The sequence below is a fragment of the Cetorhinus maximus genome, chromosome 6 (genome assembly GCF_964194155.1).
Source record: "Cetorhinus maximus chromosome 6, sCetMax3.hap1.1, whole genome shotgun sequence".
NCBI classification, from domain to species: Eukaryota; Metazoa; Chordata; class Chondrichthyes; order Lamniformes; family Cetorhinidae; genus Cetorhinus; species Cetorhinus maximus.
This window is the reverse complement of record NC_135884.1, coordinates 134,922,188-134,945,757: the sequence shown is the minus strand read 5'-3', so window position 1 is coordinate 134,945,757 and position 23,570 is coordinate 134,922,188. Positions and strand designations below refer to the sequence as shown.

Sequence of the window (23,570 nt, the reverse complement as noted above, 5' to 3'; positions counted from 1 at the left end):
CACCCACCAAAATTTCTTATTCATTGTAGAAGAAAATCAGGCAGTGCATAACATGGGCTGCAATTGACTATAGCCTGGCTGTTGCCCAAGATGAATTTCACCCCCTACTCTGTGCAGTGTTGTACCAACATCAATTGTTCTACATGCTGCATGTGAACACCATGAAATTACTGAACGCGGTTTTGTTTAAGTGTTTTTTAAAAGCGTCACCAGCAAATCAGAGAGAAAAATGCCAAATGGTATGGTCTGCTCCGTAGAAAATGGCTTTGTTTGTACTAATTTTAGTCAGTTGATGTCATTAAATATCTCACGATAAAACAATAAATTAGACTGATAAACCATAACAACACATCTGTTTGCTTTCAGAGTTGATCCCTGTCAAGTTCAACCAAATATCAGAATAAAAAGACAAACAGAGAAGGTTAGAATTATTATTTAACCTATCAGGGAAAGAAAGACTTTCTTTAGCAAGTATAATCCATACATTTCAGTTCAAAGTCTCATACCAAGGTTAATCCTTCAATTATAAATTAAAGGTCAATGATCTGAAACATTAAATTCTGTTTTCTCCACAGATGCTGCCAAACTACTGAGTATTTCCTGTCTTTTCTGTTTTTAATCATTCACTGGCTTGATAAATGGTGGAGTTTTATTTATTTTTGAATTCAAAAGTGTTGGCCGTGCTATGGCAATTAATCATCATATTGGAATCCAACACCATCTGCATACATTCTCCCTGTGATGGCTATACATTAAGTGATACATCCACTGGAAAAATGACAAGTATGCCTATTGCTGAAAATTTAACTAATTTGCCATCAAGGACCTCAAAGGCAATTTGGCAGGATGCAGACTTAACCAATGAGGCTCCACACAATGAGGCCACAATCCCTAGTATTTGTGCTGCAATATGCAATTGCCAAGCACATCTGATTCATCCAGCAGGAGGCTATTGTCCCGGAGACATCATTTTTATGAGTTCAGTTTGTGTCCAGACATTGTTTTCAAAATAAAAAGTGTTTGAACTCATGATAAAATGATTGGAGAAGGTACAGAAATCTGTTAGTTATGTGAATGCATCTACTAATACATGCATCCAGATTGAACTTGCACCTCAATGTTGGGACACATTCATGAGCAGAAAAGCATTGCACCAATCTGCTGTCGGCAGCTTAGTTGGCATTATCACTTACACAAAAACTAATCTTCTGTTCCCTGCAATTAAAACTGTCAATTTAGTGCCAGCAAATTCTAACCTGCTTTGTACTGTACAGTCAACTCCTTTTAATTCAAAGTTGTCTATTGTTGGAAAGAAATTTGAATTCATTAAGTCAAACTAAGCCATTTCAGTAAAACAGAAGAGGCTTTTCTTGCACAGTTTCAATTTGAAATTCCAAGCGAGTCATCCAGAGACATCCATTTGAATGAACGTTTGAAACTAGCTCAGAATATTCCAACAAATTTCACACAGAAAAAGACTTTATATAATTACTAATCTAGGTTGATGCTTCAGTGCAGCATTGAGGGTGTGGATGAGACATTAAACAAAGGTCCCATCTGCTTGCTTGGATGGGTTTAAAGATTCCATTGCACTATTCAAACCATAGCAGTGATGTTCTCCAGGGTTCCTGGCCAACATTTATCTTTCAACCAAAAGCACCAAAAAAGATAAGATTTTTTGGTCATTTATCTCATTACTGCTTGTGAAACCTTGTTATGTACATATGGGCTCCGTGTTTACCTACAAACCAACAGTTTTTAAAAAGAATTAATTCAATACAGGGCATTTGAGACATACCACAAAAAGTACTGTATAAATGGAAGGTCTTTCATCTTCTTTTCCAATTCACCGGGGCTGGATCCATAACCAGGTAACTGTTGAGACTCACTTATTGTCCAGTCTGAATGTGATACCATGATTAAACGAAACCAACTGCACAAGTGAAAGATATTCACTTACTGTTTATTTTGCCTGAAATTATTTCACATCTCTTTGTACAACAGCTACAGAACAGTAGTAAACCATCTGATAAAAGCAACAGTGCTGATGATAAACAATGGCTGCGTTATTTTTTTTTCAACTTTTTTTTCCATGCCTGCATCATCATGCAGTTTGAGACTCGATGCAGAACTCTGGCACACTAACCTGATTAAGACTTAACCAGTTCAAAACAAAAAGGGAAAGTGAAAAAGCTACCCAGCAACAAGGTATAAAACAAAGAAGCCTGGCCTCCATTCCTGGATAAGTTGCATACAAAACAAATTAAAAAGTACGTGTTACAATCTTTTTTTTGTGTTTTTTTTCTGAGATGCTGTAAAGTTTGCAATGCAGCAACCATGCTAAAAATGACAAAGATAACTTTGCTCTATACAACATAGGCTCATATGAAATAAAGGCAACAGAACAGAAAATAATCAAGGCATTCCATGACCATATGGAACACTCATAGTGGTTGCTATCACAAAGAAAGTGGAGCTATTGGTTTCAACAAGAGGATCACTACTAGGGCCATGCAAATCACACATGCATGTTGGAACTATGCACAAATCGGGTAAAGGAGGGAGGGAAACAAATTTAAATTGGGCAAAACATTTAAGAAAAACAAGAAGTTATAAAGTGTATTTTTTTTAAAACGCTTGGATGCAGTTAACTTTGGTGGAACCTCACCACGACTTCAGAAAAAAGATTGGCAATTTGGTCTTTGTAAAGAAAAGTCTGTCTCTTAATTTCTTTCAAAGTTTCAGTCTCTTGGTCAGTGGTGAAGCAGAAAACCCATCCGTTTTGTTGTTTTCTGAATCTTGTAAAAGTTGCAGTGATCCAACAGGACAGACAAGTTCATAAAGGCAAAGTAAAACCACCTAAAGGAGAGTTTCCAGGCTACCAGACAGCCAAAATAACTAGTTTATACAGTACTATATGCAAAAAAAACAGGTAAAAGAATTACAATCCATAAATAAGAGGCAGGTCCCAGACCTGTTATGTGAACAATTTTTTAAATATGTGTGATGTAAAACTTATGTACAAAACAAAACAAAAAAATCACTTTGCATGTCACTGCAAGGATTTGTGATGGCAAAGGTAATGTATCCATCGAATAATTGATATCTTCAGCCAGAGACAATAGTGCGAACTTCCAAACTGGTTTGACGTTGGTCCGTTCAAGTAGATGAAATGAACAAGAAAGAAAGATATCTTTTTACACACAGCATGAACACAAAGGCAATTAACGACCAGGGAGGTTCCTTTTGTGGCCGGATTGCTGCTACACATTTTTTTTTCATCTTCAGAAATCAAAAAGCATTAAGAATGAAGCAGGGTCCATTACGTGCCCAGCAGTGTACAGGCCTCTGGCGAAAGAACCCGAGCTGGCAATCTCAGCAATCCCTGGCCCAAGGTAAAAATGCTGGAAAAAAGTTTATTTTTCTGATTCTTCCACAAAAGAATGGATTTGTCACTGACCATCAGGCGAGGAATTCACCAGGCTTCCGTGTAACGGACATCCACTTCTTTGAGGTTTGGCAGCTTTGCCTATCAGACATTAGTTGGAGAAAATATAGTTAGTGTTTGATCTGACCTAATGGAATACATCTCTCCGACTAGAACCAGAATTCCCGGAATTTGTCTCAATACCATTAATGATTTTTTCCTTTTCAAATAAATATTCATCCGATTTTCTTTCCAGTAATATAATGGCCACAGGGGACACAGTTGTATTCCTTGTTCACTCAGGTCCCAGGTACGCTGTTCCACCCACTACAACAATATTAGCATGTACTTTCACCACACAGCCATGCAAAAAATTAAGAAGCCTGAACATGCAAGGGCAAGTCCAATTAACAGCACGAAGCCATGCCGTTAGACAGCCTGCTACAGTAAATAATGGCCCATTGATTTCACATTTCCTATCCTTTGGGTAATAGGTTAGATTCACTCTGTGACACTTATTTAGAACTACCCAGCATTGCAGGGTAAGGTTTCAATTATAATCCTCAATACTCTGTTTTTCAATTACCAGGTTAGTAATAATCATAGAGCAAATTAACGATACTGCTTTGAACAGGACAGTTACCTTCAGATCCTCATATGTATCAGCTGACAGTTTGGTGCTGTTCATGTTCAAGCTGCACAGACTTCTCATGGCTAAAAAGAAATATATATATACTTTCATGAGAATTCTCGATAACAAACATCAATTTAAAGCCGCAGTGCCCATAGTTAGATTTTATTGACATGCAGATGTTGTTTAAGAAGCTTTCCTGTCATAAAACCTCTTTTCAAACCAACAGTTTTAAACCCTTTTCTAAAATCATCAATTTACGTTCAGTCCTACATACTGGTTCCTCTTTGCCTCAGGACATTATTAAAAATAAAGGCAAAAGAGTCCTGAAGAAGGGTTAACTCTGTTTCTCTCTCCACAAATGCTGTCAGGCCTGCTGAATTTTTCCAGCATTTTCTGTTTTTATTGCAAAAAGAGTTCCTCTTTACTTTCTCTTCTCCAAGCTACACACCGTCCTCCAAAGAGGGACAAGGTTGGCGATCTGATCTCTGACCCTTTTTCAATGCTATTTTGAAAACAGCCACTAAAAGGCATGTGAGAGAAGCTGGAAGTAACTCCTGGTCCAGCTTTCTCTTCTTTCCTTTGACTATAAATATGTGAAGAGAAAAAGATTAGTGAAAAAAAATGTAGGCCCCTTACAGCCAGAAGTAGGGGAAATTATAATGGGGAACAAATAAATGGCAAAAGAATTGAACACATATTTTGGTTCTATCTTTACAAATGAGGACACAAATAATTTCCCAGAACTGTTAGAAAACCAAGGTTCCAGTGAGGGGGAGGAATTGAAGAAAATCAGTATTAGCAAAAAAAATGGTGCTAGAAAAATGAATGGCGTTAAAGGCTGAAAAATCCCCAGGGCCTGATAATCTACACCCAGAGTACTAAAGGAGGTAGCCCTGGAAATATTGGATGCATTGGTGACCATCTTCCAAAATTCTATAGACTCTGGAGCAGTTCCTACAGATTGGAGGGTGGCAAATGTAACCCCACTATTTAAAAAAGGAGGGAGAGAAAAAACAGAGAATTACATACCAGGTAGCCTAACATCAGTTGAGGGGAAAATGCTAGAGTCTATTACAAAAAGCATGGTAACAGAACACTTGGAAAGCATTAACGGGATTAGACAAAGTCAGCATGGGTTTATGAAAGGGAAATCATGCTTAACTAATCTACTGGAGTTTTTTGGGGATGTAACTAGTAGCATAGATTAGGAAGAACCAGTGGATGTAGTGTATTTAGATTTCAAAAAGGCTTTTGATAAGGTCCCACACAAGAGGCTAGTGGGCAAAATTAAAGCACATGAGGTTGGGGGTAATATACTGGCCTGGATTGAGAATTGGTTGACAGACCGGAAACACAGAGTGGGAATAAATGGGTCTTTTTCCAGGTGGCAGGCGGTGACTAGTGGTGTACCACAGGGATCAGTGCTTGGGCCCCAGCTATTCACGATATACATAAATGACTTGGATGAGGGAACCAAATGCAATATTTCCAAGTTTACTGATGACACAAAACTGGGCGGGGTTGTGAGGAGGATGTGAGGAGACTTCAGGGTGATTTAGACAAGTTGTGCGTGTGGGCAAACACATGGCAGATGCAGTGTGGCATGGATAAATGTGAAGTTATACGTTTTGGTGTGAAAAACAGCAAGCGTTGGTTTGGCAGAATATTCCAAGGCGAGGTATTGGAGAGTGGAGATTGGAAACCCTTGTGTGAAAGACGCAGTTCAGTGAGACTGGTTGGTTCACGGTTTGACAAGCATCTGTGAGAGTTGGATTTGGCGGGGTTGGGGGGGGGTGGGGGGGGTGCGTAGTTGAGGAAAGATCCATGCCGTCTGGTTCAGGTGGCATCTGGCACTTGGTTTCAGAGTGTGGTGTGTTTGACCACAGGATGCCTATTGGTACGTGGCCTGTGTGTCTGTGTACTTACTGTGGACATTAGAGTATAAAATAGCTTTTGTAACTTGTGTTATCCTTACAAATCTGTATATATCTGTAAAGGTATCGTTGTGGGTGTTGGAGTATTGTAATATAGTTCATCTCTACTTGTTTAATAAATGTTTTATTCTTTTGTTAAAAGTTCATCAGCTGGCTCCTGTAACTCTGTTCAGTAGCTACTCTCCAAGTATCTAAACCAACAAATAAAAGTTATGATCAATCAAGTCGGGTTCCACTCTTGGATCAAGCTTGCCCGGGGGGAAACCTCAGTTGGGATCGTAACACTTGCCTGTTATAAATAACAGAAGGGACATGCTGTTTGATATGATCCGCCAGTTTTTGAGATGTACGGCCTACATAACTAACATCACACTGGCACTGAAATTCGTATACCACATTACTCATTTGTGAGACAGGCAGAACATCTTTTTGGCTTGATGGCAGCATCCTGTTAGTTTCAGATTTACTCAAGTTTTGTACTAACAAACGACTGTTTGTTCTATAATGTTTTCACTGTATATAATCAGGTTCCACAGTAGTGAACGATAGACCGTTTACATTATACTCATGGGATGCTTGTTGCAGCTTACACAAGTGATCACCACTCAATCTCTTTTTAAAAAAAACCTCCCAATTTTTTTCACGAGTACAAAATGAAATAGTGACTGCAGTGCCAGGGAGTGATGTAAGGCATGCTTTCATGTATCTTCACGCAGCTTTGTATGTTCATATCACTAGGGTACTTGAACTTTTCCTTACGTTTTAATTTGAAACCTATCAATTGATCGGTTTGACAAAGACTTTGGATTTCCATTCTGAGGTTGAGGATAATATTGGCGGGACAGCACACTATACTTACAGCTAAGTGCCAAGAGGCCCGCGTCAGTGACTGGTGTTTCACAAAGGTTCAGAACTTGCAGTGACGTGAGATGTTCCGAAAGAACCCGCAACCCTGCATCACCAAACTGCAAAGGAGAAACAAGCTCAGTAAACAAAACCACTTCACAACAACAGCCTGACCACATCAAATGTTAGTACATAGACTGCTGATTCAACTTCTTTAGAATTTCCTTTAACACACAGCTCTTCTCTTTAGAGTTACGTGAGGAGTATAGAGACATTTAAAAAATTTACTCCATTGCTGTCAAGGTATTAAATCCCTTCTCCAATATATATTCCTTAAAAATGGAAGAATGGCCCTAAGGACTCGACTGAAGAAGGGTCATAAGGACTCGAAATATTAACCTTTTTTTTTCTCTCCACAGATGCTGTTGGACCTGCTGAGCGTTTCCAGCATTTTCTGCTCTTGTTTCTTTAAAAATGGGTCTGAATTGTGGCACTGTGTTTGCCAAACAGACATTAGATGTGTGAAATACGATATTTCAAAGAATTGACATGTCCTAACTCTTCTCCATTATTCCCCCATAAAAATATTTGCTTACAATTAATTGAGAGGTAGCATGCCATCTTTCCCCAGTGCTGCAGATCGAGCATTTTGGATATGTCATCTTAATGACACATAGGGTTAGCATTTCTCTGAGTCCTGATTGGTGATTAGTGTGCTCCTGGTCAATTCAAAAGATTAGCAGCAGCTGGCACTTGAGCACTAGGTGGGAGGTGTCAGCTGTGGCTCAGTCCATAGCACCCTCGCCTTTGAATCAGAAGGTTGTGGGTTCATGTCCCACTCCCAGAAACCAAGAACTGTGATTGTACTCAAAAGAGTTGCAATCTGTGACTGTTGATAACTCGAAAGAATTTTTTTTTTGAGCACTAGGTGGTACTGAGCAATTGAGTTAGGGCTTTAGCAAGCACAATTTAAAAATTATGGGTTGGAAATTCTGCTCCTGCACTACTAGCACAGGCTGTGAGCACATATTGCAAAATTGTGCACCCCCTTCCCATAATTTTCCATCCATTAATTTCAATTATTGTAAGACTACAGGCTGAGAGTGCACTATTTTGCAACATGTATTCCTATCATCTGCCAGAAGTGTAGAGGCAGAGTATTTAACACTAAATTACTAAAAGCTAAAAATTACTGAAATTTTTTTTTAATTTAAACGTTTTTTTCAAGTCACGGACTGTTCCCTATATTTCTCTTGGATGACACAGTTATCACAGTATGCTCGAGCAAGATTTTTGTCATTTTTATTTTGATCTTCTGCTCATGGGAAATCATTTTTCAGTGCTGTTAACCAGAGCTGATTCCGTCATTTCAATATTTTCACAGAATGCTTCCTTTACACATCCTTTATCTACTGTTCACAGAGTATTCAAGTAACCCTTCTGCAGTTGGGTGGAATATGGGTATCTATTATGAGTTATTGTATAAAGCAGTGCAAATCAAGATGGATAAGCAGTGAGGAGTATATGTTTGTAACCTTGTTACCAACTGACCTTAATGACAGATGTTGCACCAATGATCATAGCCATTATGCCTGACTGTTTACTGACACTGTTTACTGACACTGGAAACACCATGGTCCACAGTCTATTAACGTGCATCAGGATTACAGTCCAGCACATAATGTTACTGTTTTAGAACAATACATGCTCAGTACATTATTTCAAACTGTTTGGACTGCCCCAGCAACCCACTGAAACAAGACATGTTGGACCAACACCCAGACCTAGAGCAATAAGTGTACACAATCTCTCCATCTTCAGGCCTATTCTTCCTTCTGAAGTATTTCACTTTTGCTTTTGTTAATTCAGACAGCTTTTAATTGAAAATAACTAATTAGTTTAAAACTATTGTAAGCTTTAATTCAAAATCGAGTCACAACTCAAACCCGCCCTAAGTTGCCGAGGAAATCCAAGGATTCTAAAATAAAGTGACAGCTCTGAATACTTGCCTTGTTTGAGATAATTGAAACATTTTTGCGTTTTGGCCAGCCTAGCTAATTAACGGAAAACTTGTAAGTTTGAAACTAGGAATACACTTTTAGTCAGCAAAGATAAACTCTTTGTTCGAATGATAAATTGAAGCATTGTGTCGTGGGGTGCATTTTAACTATTAGGCGCCCAACTGGCACAGCAATGCCAAACAGCCACATGATCCTGCCAGCCAAAGGCCCAGTTCATTGCTGGGTCATCAACAACCTGCTGGTGCCAAATGGGCACCCAATTGCAGCTCACTGGCTCTGGATCAGGTTCAATACTGAGTAGTGCTGATGCTAACCTGGCTCACATGAAGCTCCTCCAGAAGGCCATGGGAAAAATGAGGGAGTGGGAACTCAACACCAGTAGGTAAGTCCATCATATCAATTATAAATCCGTTACAATCCCAGAGGGTTAGTGGCCTATTCATAATCCAATAAAATTGCTTCTCCTTCTCAAGTGGCTCATAGATTCTAACATAGATGCATGTTGAATGAATCTGAGCATTAATTAATACTGGACCTCAAAAGAACAGAGGTGAAGAGCAACCAGCTTGCTATATTACTGGGTCCCATGGTTAGAAGTAATGAATGAAACATGTACTACTCTACAACATGATCTCCAAATTAGGAGATACAGTTCCTTATTGAAGCCATCATTATCAGAAAAAACAAGCTGCTCACCTGGGTAGACCACAGGTTTAGCTGTTTAAGAGATGGCAGTTTGATTAATTGTTCTGCACAGGCACTCGTTACATTGGTGAAGGCCAGGCTTAGATTTTCCAGATTTCCAAAAGATCCTGAGCTGAGAAGTCTGGCTAGGTCCGCATCCTAAAAAGAAACCACAGAGAAACATTTTAATGGTCATAACGTTCATATATGTCAAAGAAGTTCATTTCTACATGTATTTTGTTTTGCTCCTAATTAGATTTCAACAGTCACTCCCAGCTAAATTAATCTGGGCTTTTGCTCGAAACGGACTTGAGGAGGAACTAAATTCTTTTTCAGCTCTTGCAGATATTCACAAAACATAAAGAGAAGTCTCTTGTAAAGCAGGGATTCTCATTCTGAAACTCGAATCACAGCTGCTAATGACTTTTATGAGTATCAGGATCTGGAGTGGCACTGATCCACACATTGATGAATGGTAGCCAATATGAAATAATCATTGTAGAATTATTGCTCAAGTTTTCCTTTTCCAGAAGAGCTGACATGTAAATTTACACAAAGGTGTTCTCCAGTGCACAGTCTATTAAAAAACAGAGAAAGGAAAAGACTTGTATCTATATGGCACCTTCGCAACCTTAGGACATCCCAAACACAGCCAATCAAATACTTTTTTCTTTTGAAGTGTAGTCAAGTTTGTAAGTAACTGCAACAGCCAATATGGAAACAACAAGGTCCCACAAACAGCAATGAGGTAAATGTCCAGATAATCTGTTTTAGTAGTGTTAACATTGGCTAGGACATCAGAAGAACTTCCCTGATGGTCTATGAATACTGCCAACCTGCAAGTGCAAGGGCACCTTGGTTTAATGTCTCATCTGAAAGATGGGATCTCAGATTCCCTCAGTATACACTGGAGCGCCAAGCTAGATATGTACTCAAACTTTTGGCCTGAGGATACCCGCCCCCCCCGCAACCTCTGACTTAGAGGCAGGAGTTCTACCAAAGCTGACACCAAGGAATTCCTCTTCTCAGATACAGGGATTTCAGGCTGTGATTATACTTAGACAGTAGTTACAGAGCCAATTCCAGCCTGGCAGTGCCTGATTTATACCATCTTCCCTTGCGTCGGCAACAAGAGAGCTTTTTGTATTCATCCTTTTGCACATGTACAAACTACATTCCCATCTGGGAAGCTTTAACTATCTTGGGAGCAGAAGGTACATTCAAGTGCTCAGCTGCTGCCAGTACTGGTGCAAATGACACATATGGGGCTGCATCTTCTGGTCGGCGAGAGGGGGGCGATGTCACCACGCGTCATTTAGATTTTCAGCTCAGCGGGCGCACAGCCGAATCGGCTCTGCACCTGCCGAACTGTCAATGGCCTATTATGGCCATTAAAAAAGTAATTAAACTGATCAATGGACCTGCCCATCCAACCTTCAGGTTGGTGGGCAGGCGAAGAGCCCAGGCAGCCTTCAGAAAAAACATGAAACCTCATCCACGGGCAGGATGAGGTTTCATGAGGATATTAAAATTTGTATGAAATATCTAAGTAAAGGAAATTGACATGTCCCAGCTCATGTGACAGTGTCACATGAGGAGACAAGACAATTTTTTTTTTCCTCATCTTCATTCAGCGTTTGAAACCTGAGCCGATCTCCCTGAGGCAGCACTTTGCCTCAGGGAGATCTGTGCGCTCTTTCGCGCGCGCGCACAAAAGAGTGCACTCCCGACTCAGGGAATTCCCCCCGCCCGCACAGGGACCGGATAGCGCTTCCTGGTGCACGTCACGCTGGGCGGGCCTTAATTGGCCCACCCAAGTAGAATGGTGGCGCACCCCCGACCAGGGGCGCCGATCGGGAACCTGCCCATTCCCACACAAGCGCCTCCCCCCCCCCAACAGGTGGGAAGATCCTGCCCATGAATATAAATAAAAATAAAGCTATTTCTTCTATTCTGTAATGAAATGAATTGACCTTTTCATTAGGATTGTCTATAACATTGCCTGACTCCACCCCTGCCTCAGCTCATTTTAATGCTGAAACCCTCAACAATGCTTTTATTACCCCTTAGACTTGGATTTACCAACACATTTCTTGCTGCACTCATGCTCTAACCTATGTAAACTTAAGGTCGTGCATCCTAACCCCTGTTCACCCATCACCCCTATGCTCACTCACTTTCATTGGCTTCTGGTTAAATAACCCCTAGGTTTTAAAATTCTCATTCTTGTTTTCAAATCTAACCATTACCTGGCCCCTCTCTATCTCTGCAATCTCCTCCAGTCCCACAACCCTCTGAGATATCTGCGCTCCTCTAATTGTGGATTTTTGAGCATCCCTGATTTTAATCGTTCCACCATTGATGGCCTTATCTTCAGCTGTCAAGGCTCTATGCTTTGGAACTCTCTCCCCAAATCTCTCACCTTTAAGACACTCCTTAAAATCTCTCTCTTTGACCATGTGTTTGGTCATCATCCCTGCTACCTCCTCATGTAGCTTGGTGTCGAGATTTTGTTTTGTAATGCTCCTGTGAAGTATCTTGGAGTGTTTCACTACATTAAAGATGTTAAATAAATGTATGTTACTGCTATTGTAAAACTCCATTGAAATCCTCATCCATGTTTTTAAATCCCTCCATGGTCTCATGGTCACCCCTACCTTTCTCTGTAATCTCCTCCAGCCCCACAACCCTCTGAGATATCTGCACTCTTTAAAATTATGAAGAATTTAAAACAAATTAAAATATTCACTTATGATTTTAGTATACTCTTTTAAAATTGAATGGAGAGGTTTTATGAGACAAATAAATCACAATCTATAGAGTCCTATTCTTGAACATTCCATTGAATAACTAGGGTAGGACAAGTTGACACATCATTGTTTCCAAGCTGGGTGACATTTGGTACCACTGGGCTGTAACATTGGTAAATGCGGATAACCACTAGTTCCCTCAATGCTCAACAACAAACTCTCCTGTTTATGTGAATGTCCATATGGTTAACCAGAGTAAAATTTCGAAAATATCCACTCGATTTTATGAGAGGATAGCTATTAGACCCTCAAACTGGAGCTGAGTTGGGAGCTAGCTTTAAGTAAGGTCTAGATTAAAAATACACCATAAGTATGTCATTCTGACACAACTGATCTGTTGGTGCCCATGCACACATAGGCAAGATTGTGACTTAGCAAAATGCAATTAAAAATAGTTTTTAAAAAATGGAAAGAAATATTAATAAATAATGACAATATCTTACTCTAAGAAACTTTCTTGATGGTTATTAAGCAAATATATGATTCAGTGTGGTACTGAGCATACTAACCTGGAAGCTCCCAGATTTTATCTGTGGATTAAGTCTGTGCTGACTTAGTTAATCACAGATGGTGGGAAAATAGGATGTCTGTGACTGGACACTGAGTCCAATCACAGTGGCCCTACTGCTCTCTGAGCTCAGATCAGCTAATCTATAACAAAACCATTGCTAGGGAGTGAACAGTAAGTCAGAAGTCCCACTTCTGATCGTTCTCCACTCACCACTTCTACCAAGTGGATATCAGCTGAGAAAAGCGCCAGGCTTAGCTGCAATCATCACCAGAGTCAAATAATCTGTCAAAAGTCATTGCTCAAGTTCACATATGAAAGTTGGCCACTTGGGGTAAGCTACCAAAACGAGTCACTCAACATATACCCATGCTTTCAGGAGAGGAGTGAAGACTAAAACTTCCCTGGTCTTAATTCCTCAAACCTTTGCTGCTTGCCCACCACAGTCAGCTGGTAACTCAGGTAACTTCCTGCAACCATAATGATTGCAGGCACACTGGCTGTACAGTTCAGTTAATGCCCTCCTTTTGTTACTGTGTATGTATATATTCAGATCTCTAATTGAAATTGCATTTAGTAGGTAAATCAAAACCATCAATGGCATGTAAGGATGAGCAGTGTGTATTGGAGAAGGATGAAAAATGCAGCAATTACATCAGTGAATCTATAACTCTCACACTTGTTCTGCAGATTACATTGAATGTCACTCCCCATGCGTATTTTATTCCTCAATGTGGCCCTCTTAAACTTATTCAATTGATAGTGCTCAACTATTGTGTGACCAGCCGCATAAACACAAAAGCTTTTTACATGGCAATCATTGCAGGAACCAGTCATGCCTTGTACATATTTAGAATTGATGACCTTTAGAAAGTCAAGGAGGATTTATATCTTCTTGAACATCTTTCCTCAATGTCAGGGTGATCTGCCTGATAGTATAGTGCTTATTTGCTACTGTCAATTCTGCTGCAGCTTTCTAATTTGTAGAGTGCATTCATTTTAATATATAAAAACATTGATTAACTGGGTATCAAATCAAAAGGTAAAATGCTGTAGTTATCTCTTCATTGCTGAATATCTGTAGTTTCGCGAAGTGCGGCTGACTCCAATTAAATCAAAATTAAGAAATCCTTTCAAATATCTACTCAACATTTCCACTTTTGCTATTTTTAGCAGAAAAGCAAGCACGAGTAAAAAGCAATTTATGGTAATTGCCTATGTGTCCATGTTTAATGCTGCCCACAGGATTCAAACTCTTTCAAAAATGAACTCACAAATATTGGGGGGAAATAGCCAATTTTTGATTAAGCTCATTGACTCCAGGTTAGAGCTGGCATTAGTAAGCATAACCAATTTGTACTGCCAAAAACTGTTATTTCTCTGTTCTCTGCAGTTGCCTGCTTAAAAAAAAACCCTTATCCTTACCAAAACCCTTCATAATTTTGAACTCTTCTTAATAGCATGAAAATGGTCCCAGTTTATCTAGTAACTCCCTCATCAGCTTAATCAATCTCTTCTGTACCATCTCCACGGCCTTGATTGTAACAACTTAAAATAGGCAGGCAACAAGAGGATATAACTGAAGCACAGCCTTTATGCACTTACAAGCTTTTATTTAGAGACACATTACATATTGTGCAGCTCTAAACCAACAACCACAATTTCAGTTTGCTCCTCTACAAATGAACACAGAACACACTGAATTCCCAGTTGATGCAAACCACAATTAAACACTCAATTGATGTACAATTAACATTGATATCTTAAAGTAAGATGTCCAAAACCATACACAATATACTAACTGTAACCTAACCAATGATCTCTATAGGTTTAGTGTTACTTCATCTGTTTTGTACTGTACTATATTTATAAAACCCAGGATCACAATTTTGTTCACACTTCTATCTTTAAAGTTTTATGTATCTTTGGAATTTTTTGCACCGCAATTTCATCTCACTGACTTAAATTTCACATTCCTAAAAAGGCAACAAATCAGGGATATATAACTGGGAACTGCGAAGAAAATCTACCAACAAAAAATAAATCAGAAGCTGATGCAAATTATTCAAATATAAATCCCTTTGCAGAGACACACATTACATACTGTGCATCTCTAAACCAACAACCACAATTTCAGTCTGCTCTCAGGGACTAAAATTTATAAGGTGAAAAAATGGTTTGAAATATAAAAAAAATACATATTTCACAACATTATATTTACCTATGCAATTAGCTTTTGAGCCTTAATGTGCCTTGATTGACTCATTTTGACAACAAGATTTTAGCCTCCCCGAGAAGCCTATGCCTGTATAAATATTCTTCTAACATGCATAACTGTCAGCTGGGATGAGGTAACAACACCCGTGCCTACAATTTCTAAGATGCCACAATGTGAGCCTATGCAATGTTGAGAATGTCTCAGCATGCATCAGTCCAATTCACCATGCAACGACTCAAAGGGTATCTTTCCTCAGGCCATCCCAGTCATTTTACTTTTGTTTTTCCATAAGATTTGGAAATAAACTGCGGCGTGAAGTTTCAATTTTTTTTTTTAGGTTAGTTTTTGTGGAAAAACGCTTCAAAGAGGATGGCTGAGAGAGAGAGAAACAAAAAAAGATAGGCAGCAGAGGATAATTAGAGCAGCCACCTCAAAATATGTCAGCCCCGATGACTCAATGCACAATTATACTACATGACATGTGCTGAGTCATATAGACCAAGATGCTCCTAGGCCTATCTCTGAACAATGCTGAACTAGTCAATCTCAGTGAGCAAAGGGGATTCTACAATTCATCTTGCTGTCCCCAGATTATTGAGGAGCATTAGACAGGGGCTCCCGTTCCAAATTACCAAGCACTAGGATTAAATCATTGGATGTTACAACATTGAAACCGGCCAGCATTTATTTCTACACAACCAATCCACTCTACTGCCAGTCTGCTGCTAGCTCCACATGTTGAAAGAATGTATGCTTTTTGCTTCAATATTGTATTTTGGTTAGAGAATTTCACAATCTAACTACCATCTGCTGTAGTTTTTTTTTCCAAATCTCCTTTTTGAGGTGTTAGTTTTAGCTCAGTGGAAGCGCTCTCACCTAATTCAGAAGGTTGTGGTCTCAAGTCCCACTCCACTCCAAAGACTTGAGGACAAAGCCTAGGCTAACACTTCAAAGCAGCACTGAGGGTGTGTTTAACTGCCAGAGGTGCTGTTTTTCAGATTAGGCATCTGGCCTCTCAAGGAGGCATAAGAAGTGAAGAGCAGGGGAGTTCTTCCTAGCCAATATTTATCCCTTAACCACCATCACCAATACAGAAATAAAAACAGAAAGTGCTGGAAATATTCAGCTGGTCTGGAGACAGAAACATGGTTAATGGGCTGAAGTTTCCCAGCCCTGTGGAGGTGGATTTGGAGATGGGGGGGTGGTGCTGAGAAGTAGGGGGTGGCGAGGGAGCTGCATCGGGATGCCTTCCCAATGCATTCCTGTATCCGGGGAATTTTCCTAGGGGTGAATTGGGAACTGGGTCCGCTCCGTGTGGTGGGCAGCCGATTAGCGGAATTAAAGGCCCACTTAGGGGACATTTTGCACTGGGATTTTACCAATGTTGGATTGACCCCCCCAACATCGCCATGAGGCAGCCTCCCAGCAGCAGGTCACAGGTCATCAGAGCCCAAGGGTCCATGCCCCAATACGGGGCTGTGGGAACAAAAGGCTGCAGCTCCATCTGTTAATGGTCCATCAGAGGGTTTTCCCTTCTGACCCAATTTAAATCGATCACCTCTATGTAAGCAGTTGAGGGCATGCCCACATTGAGGTGCTCGTGCACTCAGCTATCCTCCTTGGCAGCGCCACCTCTCCTGATGCCAGTCTGACATCACTGCAAACCCTCTGATTGGGCCTGCAGCCTTGGGAGCCCACCCGCCTCCTTAATAGGATGGCGAACGCAGAGGTGATGATTCAGGAGGCCGCCTCCTGGAAGGTTGTACCAGCGGGCATGTTGCCAATATGGGCAGGCGTGGATCACCCATACGGGTCCGAAATCGGGTTCTTGACTCCAGGAGAAATTTTGATGGAAGGTCAATGACCAGAAACGCTAACCGTTTCCCTCTCCACAGATGCTGCCAGACCCTTTGAGTATTTCCAGCATTTTCTGTATTTTTATTTCAGATTTCCAGCATCTGCAGTATTTTGCTTTTGTATCACTGAAACAGGTTTTCTTGTCATTATCATGTTGCTGTGCTTAAATTTGTTGTCATGTTTCTAACATTGCATCAGTGTCTGTATTCCAAAAGTACTTAATTGGCTGTAAGGTGCTGGGATATGTTGAGGACTTGGAAGGTACTACATAGATGCAAATTATATCTTTTTTCTTAGTTTCTGAGTGACAAAAGAACTGTTATGTTATCTTCTGCATGCTAGTGCTCAATGGGGAAAGTTCAGGCTCTTAAGGGTGCCATTTTATTCTTTTTTATTCATTCATGGGATGGGGGCGGCATTGGCTAGGTCACACTTACTGCCCTTAAGAACTGTCATTTCAGTGTGCACTTAAGATTCAAACACATTGCTGTGAGTCACATGTAGGCCAAACCAGATTTCCCTTCCCTAAAGGACACTAGTGAATCAGACGGGTTTCTACGACAATTGACAATGGTTTCATGGGCATGACTAGGCTTTTAATTCCAGAATTTATTGAATTCAAATTTCACCCTCTGCCGTGGTGGGATTTGAACCCGGGACCACTGGGCATCTGGAATACTAGTCCAGTGTCAATACCAGTCCACCCACCTCCCACGATCTAATCTGCCCAGCAAGGCACTGACAGGATTGTATCAGCCAGCTGTTTTACACCCTGCCTAGTTTTATTTTCCATGGTGGCAGATCTGATCCTGTCATTTCCCCACCAGGCGAGCTACATTAAAAAGCTCCCCTATGTGATTGACTCCTTGTGAGTTCAGAGCTGAAAGTTGCAAACTGCAGTCAACGCCAATCTGGAAGCTACTAAAACAGAATAAGGGAGGGCTTCCTCGTGGCTGTATGATGGTACTGGGCTAAACATAATTATGTGGGGAAAAACGTCAGCTTAAGTCACAACTTACTGTGGATTTGGATGGCAGTGTTAGTCGTGTGGGTCCACCCTTCCTTTGCTGCAAGAAAAATAAGGAATTTCACATGAATGCGGGGCATTTAACCTGTCAGATACAACTTTTAACTCTTTTGAACATGAAAGGAATTTTAGACACTCCGCTGTTAAATTTTCTTCACTCTGTCTCACTATTTGCAGTATCTAACTTTTGCCCTTGACATTAGAGACTGAAAGTGCACTTACTTAAAGCTGAACTTAATTTCGGTGTGGTTAAACAAATGTTGGGGAGGTCTTGTGGTGCAGTGGATAGCATCCCAGTCTCTGGACCAGAAGCTCCGGGTTCAAGTTCCACTCCAGGATTTGATGGCCAAGGAAGATGCATGAGTAATACAGCCCAACAGGTTGAGTGTCAACCTGCAAATCCTTCCAACACATGCTAATGGTAGGCAGTAGGAGCGGGAGAGATTCCTGGTCAGCCATATGACAGAAAGAAAGTTGAGTCTCTACCATCGCTATCTATAGCTCCAGAATACAGCACGAATGTAAAAGTGCATGTTGCCACAGCAACTTGGACTTCCTCAGTGAACTATAACACACCATCACTATCAAGATTAGCAACATCACTGATAAAGAATGACATTTTAGGGTTGGAGCCTCGGCATCAGTTGTATCGATGTCAGGCGCAGAGGAAAGTTCCATCTGCTCGGCCCCACAACTTCAGAAGATTAAATCCGATGCACCATTTCCATTCACCACATCAGTCAGCCTTCCAGACCTTTCAGTCATAATTTAATATTGAATTATAGTCAATAGAGTCCCTCAAAGTTGTAGGAAGAGACCACACACTTCCCCAAATAAAGGGCAGCAAGTCAAGTGCATTTTTAGGCACTTCCCAACAACAAAATTGCTGAGCAGAATGGGAAAAGACAAAGCAGCAATCGATCTGCCTGATGGCTCAGGTTAAGATTTGATAGTGGGGATCATAAACATAAATAGAGAGTACCATGTAAGGATGAAATAGAAACTTAAATAAAACCTACCAGCTCTTTTAGTTCCCTTTGCCTGTCACAGAGCTGTTCATACATCTTCTTTCCAACATCTGTGCTTTCTAATGTGGAGATAATTTGAAGCTGTGTGTCATTGTTGTCGATGATGTTGTACTCGAGCATCAAACACAGGATCTAGAGTTTATGGAAATTGAAGGAATTTTTTTCAATTTAAATATTATACCAAAAAAGTGTACCATCTTACAATGGATCTTCATAAGTACATCAGTCCTCCAAATACGCAGTGGCTTCCTGAAGGTGCCAGCCTTGGTTCAGTGGCGGCACTCTTGCCTGCGAGCCAAAAGGCCCTGGATTTAAACCCCACTCCAGAGACGAGATAGCATAATCTAGACTGAACTGGGCCGACACTTTAGTGTGGTACTTGAGGCTGTTAGAGGCGATTAGGCAGGAAAACTGAGGCCTCATTCAGTGGTGGGGTGGAGGAGGCAATCCAGAGAGGGGGGTGACCCCAATCTATTAGCAGCCCCAAATAATTCTTCTGTGGGAGGTAGGAAAAACACTCCTGCTCCTTCCGAATCCAGAAAAAGCAAGTGTTCTCATCATTTTGGGGCCTTTTGTCCAACGGTCCCTTTATGGATTCCTGCGAAGGCTGCTTAAGATCCAGTATAAAATGGGCCAATCTCGCGTGGTACATACAAGCTGAATATTTCTGAAAATCGGACTTAATGCTCGTTTCAGGTGGGTGCCATTCATAACCAAGAGTTGCCCAATTTAATATGGCAGCCATTGAACTTCGATGGTGCACATCAGACACGGAAAATCGTCAGCCAATTTTGGTAAGTTTGCCCCTCGTTTTATGCTCGCGAGTTAAACTTTCACTCACATTCTGACCACTAAATGTTTGGGAATTTGAACACATCCTCCCATTAGGTCATCAATGACATACTTTTCTGCTCATTTACTAATTGATTCCCCATGGTGATGCTCAAAGAATGTCAGATGACAGGAGTGCTAAACCGCGTAACAGAGGGTCTATTATTCGTAGGTGGAGCTGTATTCCACTAAAGCCACAAAGATTAATTGTTAAGTGAAGTGAGCTGGAGGCCAGAGAGCCGTGCAAAGTAAAGTCAGTGAGAGTTTAATTCTACTACAACAACAACTTGCATTTATATAGTATATTTGATGCAGTAAAATGTCCCAAGTTGCCTCAGAGGAGTGTTATCAACCAAAATTTAACACTGTGCCACATAGTGAGAAGTTGGGGTGGGCGACCAAAAGCTTGGTCAAAAAAGAATCTTTAAGGAGCGTCTTAAAGGAGGAGAGAGAGCTAGAGCAGTTGAGAGGTTTAGGGAGGGAATTCCAGAGCTGAAAGCATGGCTACCATGGGAGGAGCAATTAAAAGCAGGAATGCTGAAAAGACCAGAATTGGAGGAGCACAGAGGTTTCAGAGGGTTGTAGGGCTGGAGGAGATTACAGAGGGAAGGCTGGACAAGACCATGGAGGGATTTGAAAGCAAGTATGAAAATTTTAAAATAGAGGCACTGCTGGACCAGGCACCAATGTAAGCCATTGAACACAGGGATGATGGGTTAGCAGGACTTGGTGTGAATTAGGATATGGGCAACAGAGTTTGATGATGGTGTCAAGCTAATGGAGGGGGTGGGGGGGTTGGCCAATAGCATGTTGGTACTTTCAAGTCTAGGGGTAACAAAGGCATGGATGAGGATTTCAACATCAGAAGAGCTGAGCCAGGGGTGAAGTCAGGTGGTGTTCCAAAGGTTTCAGGAATAGGCAGTCCTGGCAATGGAAGGGAAAGATGGTGAGAAGTTCATTGCAGGGTCAAATACAACACCAAGGTTGTGAATTGTCTTGTTTGGCTTCAAACAGCTGCCAGGGAGAAGGATGGAGTCGGTGTCTAAGGAATGAAATTTGTGGTGGGGCCCAAAGACAATGGCTTCACTCTTCCTAACATTTAGTTGGAGAGAATTTCTGGCAGAAAGTCAGAACCCAGAATGAAATTTGTGGAATTCTCTCTCACTTTAAGTATAATTTTCCAAGTTTTTTTTAAGGCAGACATTCTGTATTAATAAGGTATTCTCTGGAATTATTCCTCTTCACTTGCAAATGCTTTTTTTTATCTCTCTTTTTAAAAAAATAGATGTTTTGGACTAAATTTGTACATGAGCCAATTATCTGCAAAACATTAACCCAGAATAAACTTATCTATAATGAAATAGGAAAGAAGTATGACCTGATAATTTGGAAATGCACATTAATGTAACATTTTTATTATAAGATGGATAAACGCTGACAAATAGAGAGATGCTAGTATGCCACAGCATACTTACTAGGCTGAAGATTTTAAATATAGTGTAAATAAAAAAAAAAACTACTTAATATAACTTCAGGGCCGCTGTCACTGTAACTCTTAGTGTCCTTCCATCTACTTCAATCAGATGTAGCCAATTCCTAGTCCAAGTTTATTAATGGGTGCCTGCAGAGACTTTTTAAAATAGGATTTGACAGCAAGCAATTATAATGAGAGCAACTGCTAATGTCAGCTGTGTGCCCAACTTTCCCTACGAATTGGAGTTTTCAATGACACTCCCTTGAAACACCAGCTTATGAGGAGGCCCATGTTCACATTTTATATTATATTACCCTTGCTTGACCAGTAAGCAGATCATCTTTTAAACAGGCCTTTGTAGTATGTGGGACCGTACATATTATTCACAAAAACAAACTCTTGGCAGTGAACTCACTGCAGTCATTTGGTCGCTGGGGCAAGCTGAGCTTTACTTGTTCAGTTTATGAATGTCATCAGAAACCCTTGGACTGAATTAGAGCATTTTGATTCACTGCCAGCTAACGATTATAATGTATTTAATGATAGTCATTGGGGTACAACACTGTCCCAGCTTGGATTTCAACAGAGCAACTATTCTGTTGTTACCACCATATTTTTTTTGGAGCCCTAAAAATAAAATTGCGTGCAATCTGCAGGAATTTTCTATTATTTCCCTCTGAATATGTGTTGCTTCACATTTGATTCCAGTTATCTGTTCACTGCCAAACTGTCTAACAAACACACTAAGTCAATGTAAGATTTAACTGACAAATAGATCTTTAGAAACAACACTGTTGTTAAGGGAGCTAGTTCACTGCAGTACATCTCTCCAGCCCAGAAAGTTTTACTTCAAATACAGACATAAAATACGTAAAAAAGACAAGTCCCTTTCGCACTCCCATAAAATTAAGTTAGAAAGTAAAAGAATGCTTATTCTAGTTACTACCAGCTACAAACTGTCTAGACATTTTGGCCCTATTTAATACCTGACTCTTTGCAAGTCAGACATCAATATAACTTCACATTGTGTCTACTCTAGGGAGGACCAACAGCTCAACTCTTAACGCAAGATTCACATTTGAATGTCAAAGTCTGGGCATGAGGAACCCCATCCACCAGCTGGCCTGGAAACAGAGGACACCAGCTGTGAGAGTAGAGTGCATCTCTTTCTGAAATGTTTAAAGATGTTCCCACCAGGCTGGATCATGAAGATGTCTTAAAGGTAGACTCTCTGGCTTTCTCCAAAAAAAAAGACAATGAAGACTATGTCGAGGAGAATAAAAAGTGAAGTAAATCAAATCCAGCTTCTATGGGACTGTTTACTGCTGGTTGATTTCACTGGCCCATCAAAATAATTTACATTGGCGGTAAAGCAAAGAGAAGCTTTATAGGGGATGAAAGGTTTACCTTTCATTCTAACCATGTTATGAAACAAACGTATATGTATAAAATGCAATAGTGCCTGTGACAACTGAAACAAAATATCGATGCATGCATCCTAACTGCGCGTTGCAGTGTATATTAATCATGAGGTTATATAATCCATTTGTGTGTGTGAGGCTCACCTCTACCATTGTTTGATTTCCTCTCAAAGCCAACAGCATACAAGGCCCCAGCTTATTCTCAGCCAACGATAACAAGAACTTCTTTGTCTTATAGCAGGAACCCATTAAAATGTGCACCTGAGGAGAAAAACAATAAATGGCTGCAGATGTATGACAAGCGATATATTACAACAGAGACAAACACTGATACTGGTCATTTTCCGGTTTTCAACAGGACACCATGGGTAGACAGCCTGCGAGAGCCCCGCGCTGCCGACTTTCGGGAAGTCCTGCTGCATTAAGTGCCAATGTGGGCAGTGGCAGACCTTCCCTGACATCAAGGGCCCTAGGATGAAAATCCCGCCCACCAAGAGCTGTTGGCAGGGTTATGGCTCAGTGCCCCCTCTTCTCAATGCCAGGCCTCTCAATCAGGCACCGAGTCCCTGACAATGAGGGACCGCCCTTGAAGCCATTTCAGACTTCCCACAAGGCGAGTCCCTGCCTGCTGCTGGGTGAATACCAGCAGCAGCGGGAAGAAGCCCTTAAGTGGGCGTTAAGAGTCTACTTAAGGGCCTCATTTGGTGATAGAGTGGGAAGGCCAACCATTTGCTTTCCCACCCCAGGCCTCAGACTTGATTGGGGCAGATAAGGAAGGCGGTGAGTTCCCCACCCTCCACCCTCCTCCACCCACCCCACCCCCTTTCCCGATTAAATGCCCCTCACATTA

General features: G+C 40.8%; 1 protein-coding gene across 2 annotated transcripts in view; it reads right to left on the bottom strand.

Moving 5' to 3' along the window:
- Window positions 1-1,942: 1,942 nt before the first annotated feature.
- The window catches only part of cmip (c-Maf inducing protein), a 229,479-nt gene continuing 207,851 nt past the window's right edge, over window positions 1,943-23,570 (bottom strand). For both annotated transcript variants that reach the window (XM_078544544.1, XM_078544545.1), the window contains exons 15-21: window positions 22,865-22,981; window positions 18,986-19,126; window positions 17,959-18,006; window positions 9,559-9,705; window positions 6,855-6,960; window positions 4,071-4,141; window positions 1,943-3,529 (exon numbers count right to left, since the gene is read on the bottom strand). In XM_078544544.1, the coding sequence (XP_078400670.1) occupies window positions 3,476-3,529; window positions 4,071-4,141; window positions 6,855-6,960; window positions 9,559-9,705; window positions 17,959-18,006; window positions 18,986-19,126; window positions 22,865-22,981 (684 nt within the window). In that variant the 3' untranslated portion in view covers window positions 1,943-3,475. The remainder of the gene's footprint in view (window positions 3,530-4,070; window positions 4,142-6,854; window positions 6,961-9,558; window positions 9,706-17,958; window positions 18,007-18,985; window positions 19,127-22,864; window positions 22,982-23,570) is intronic.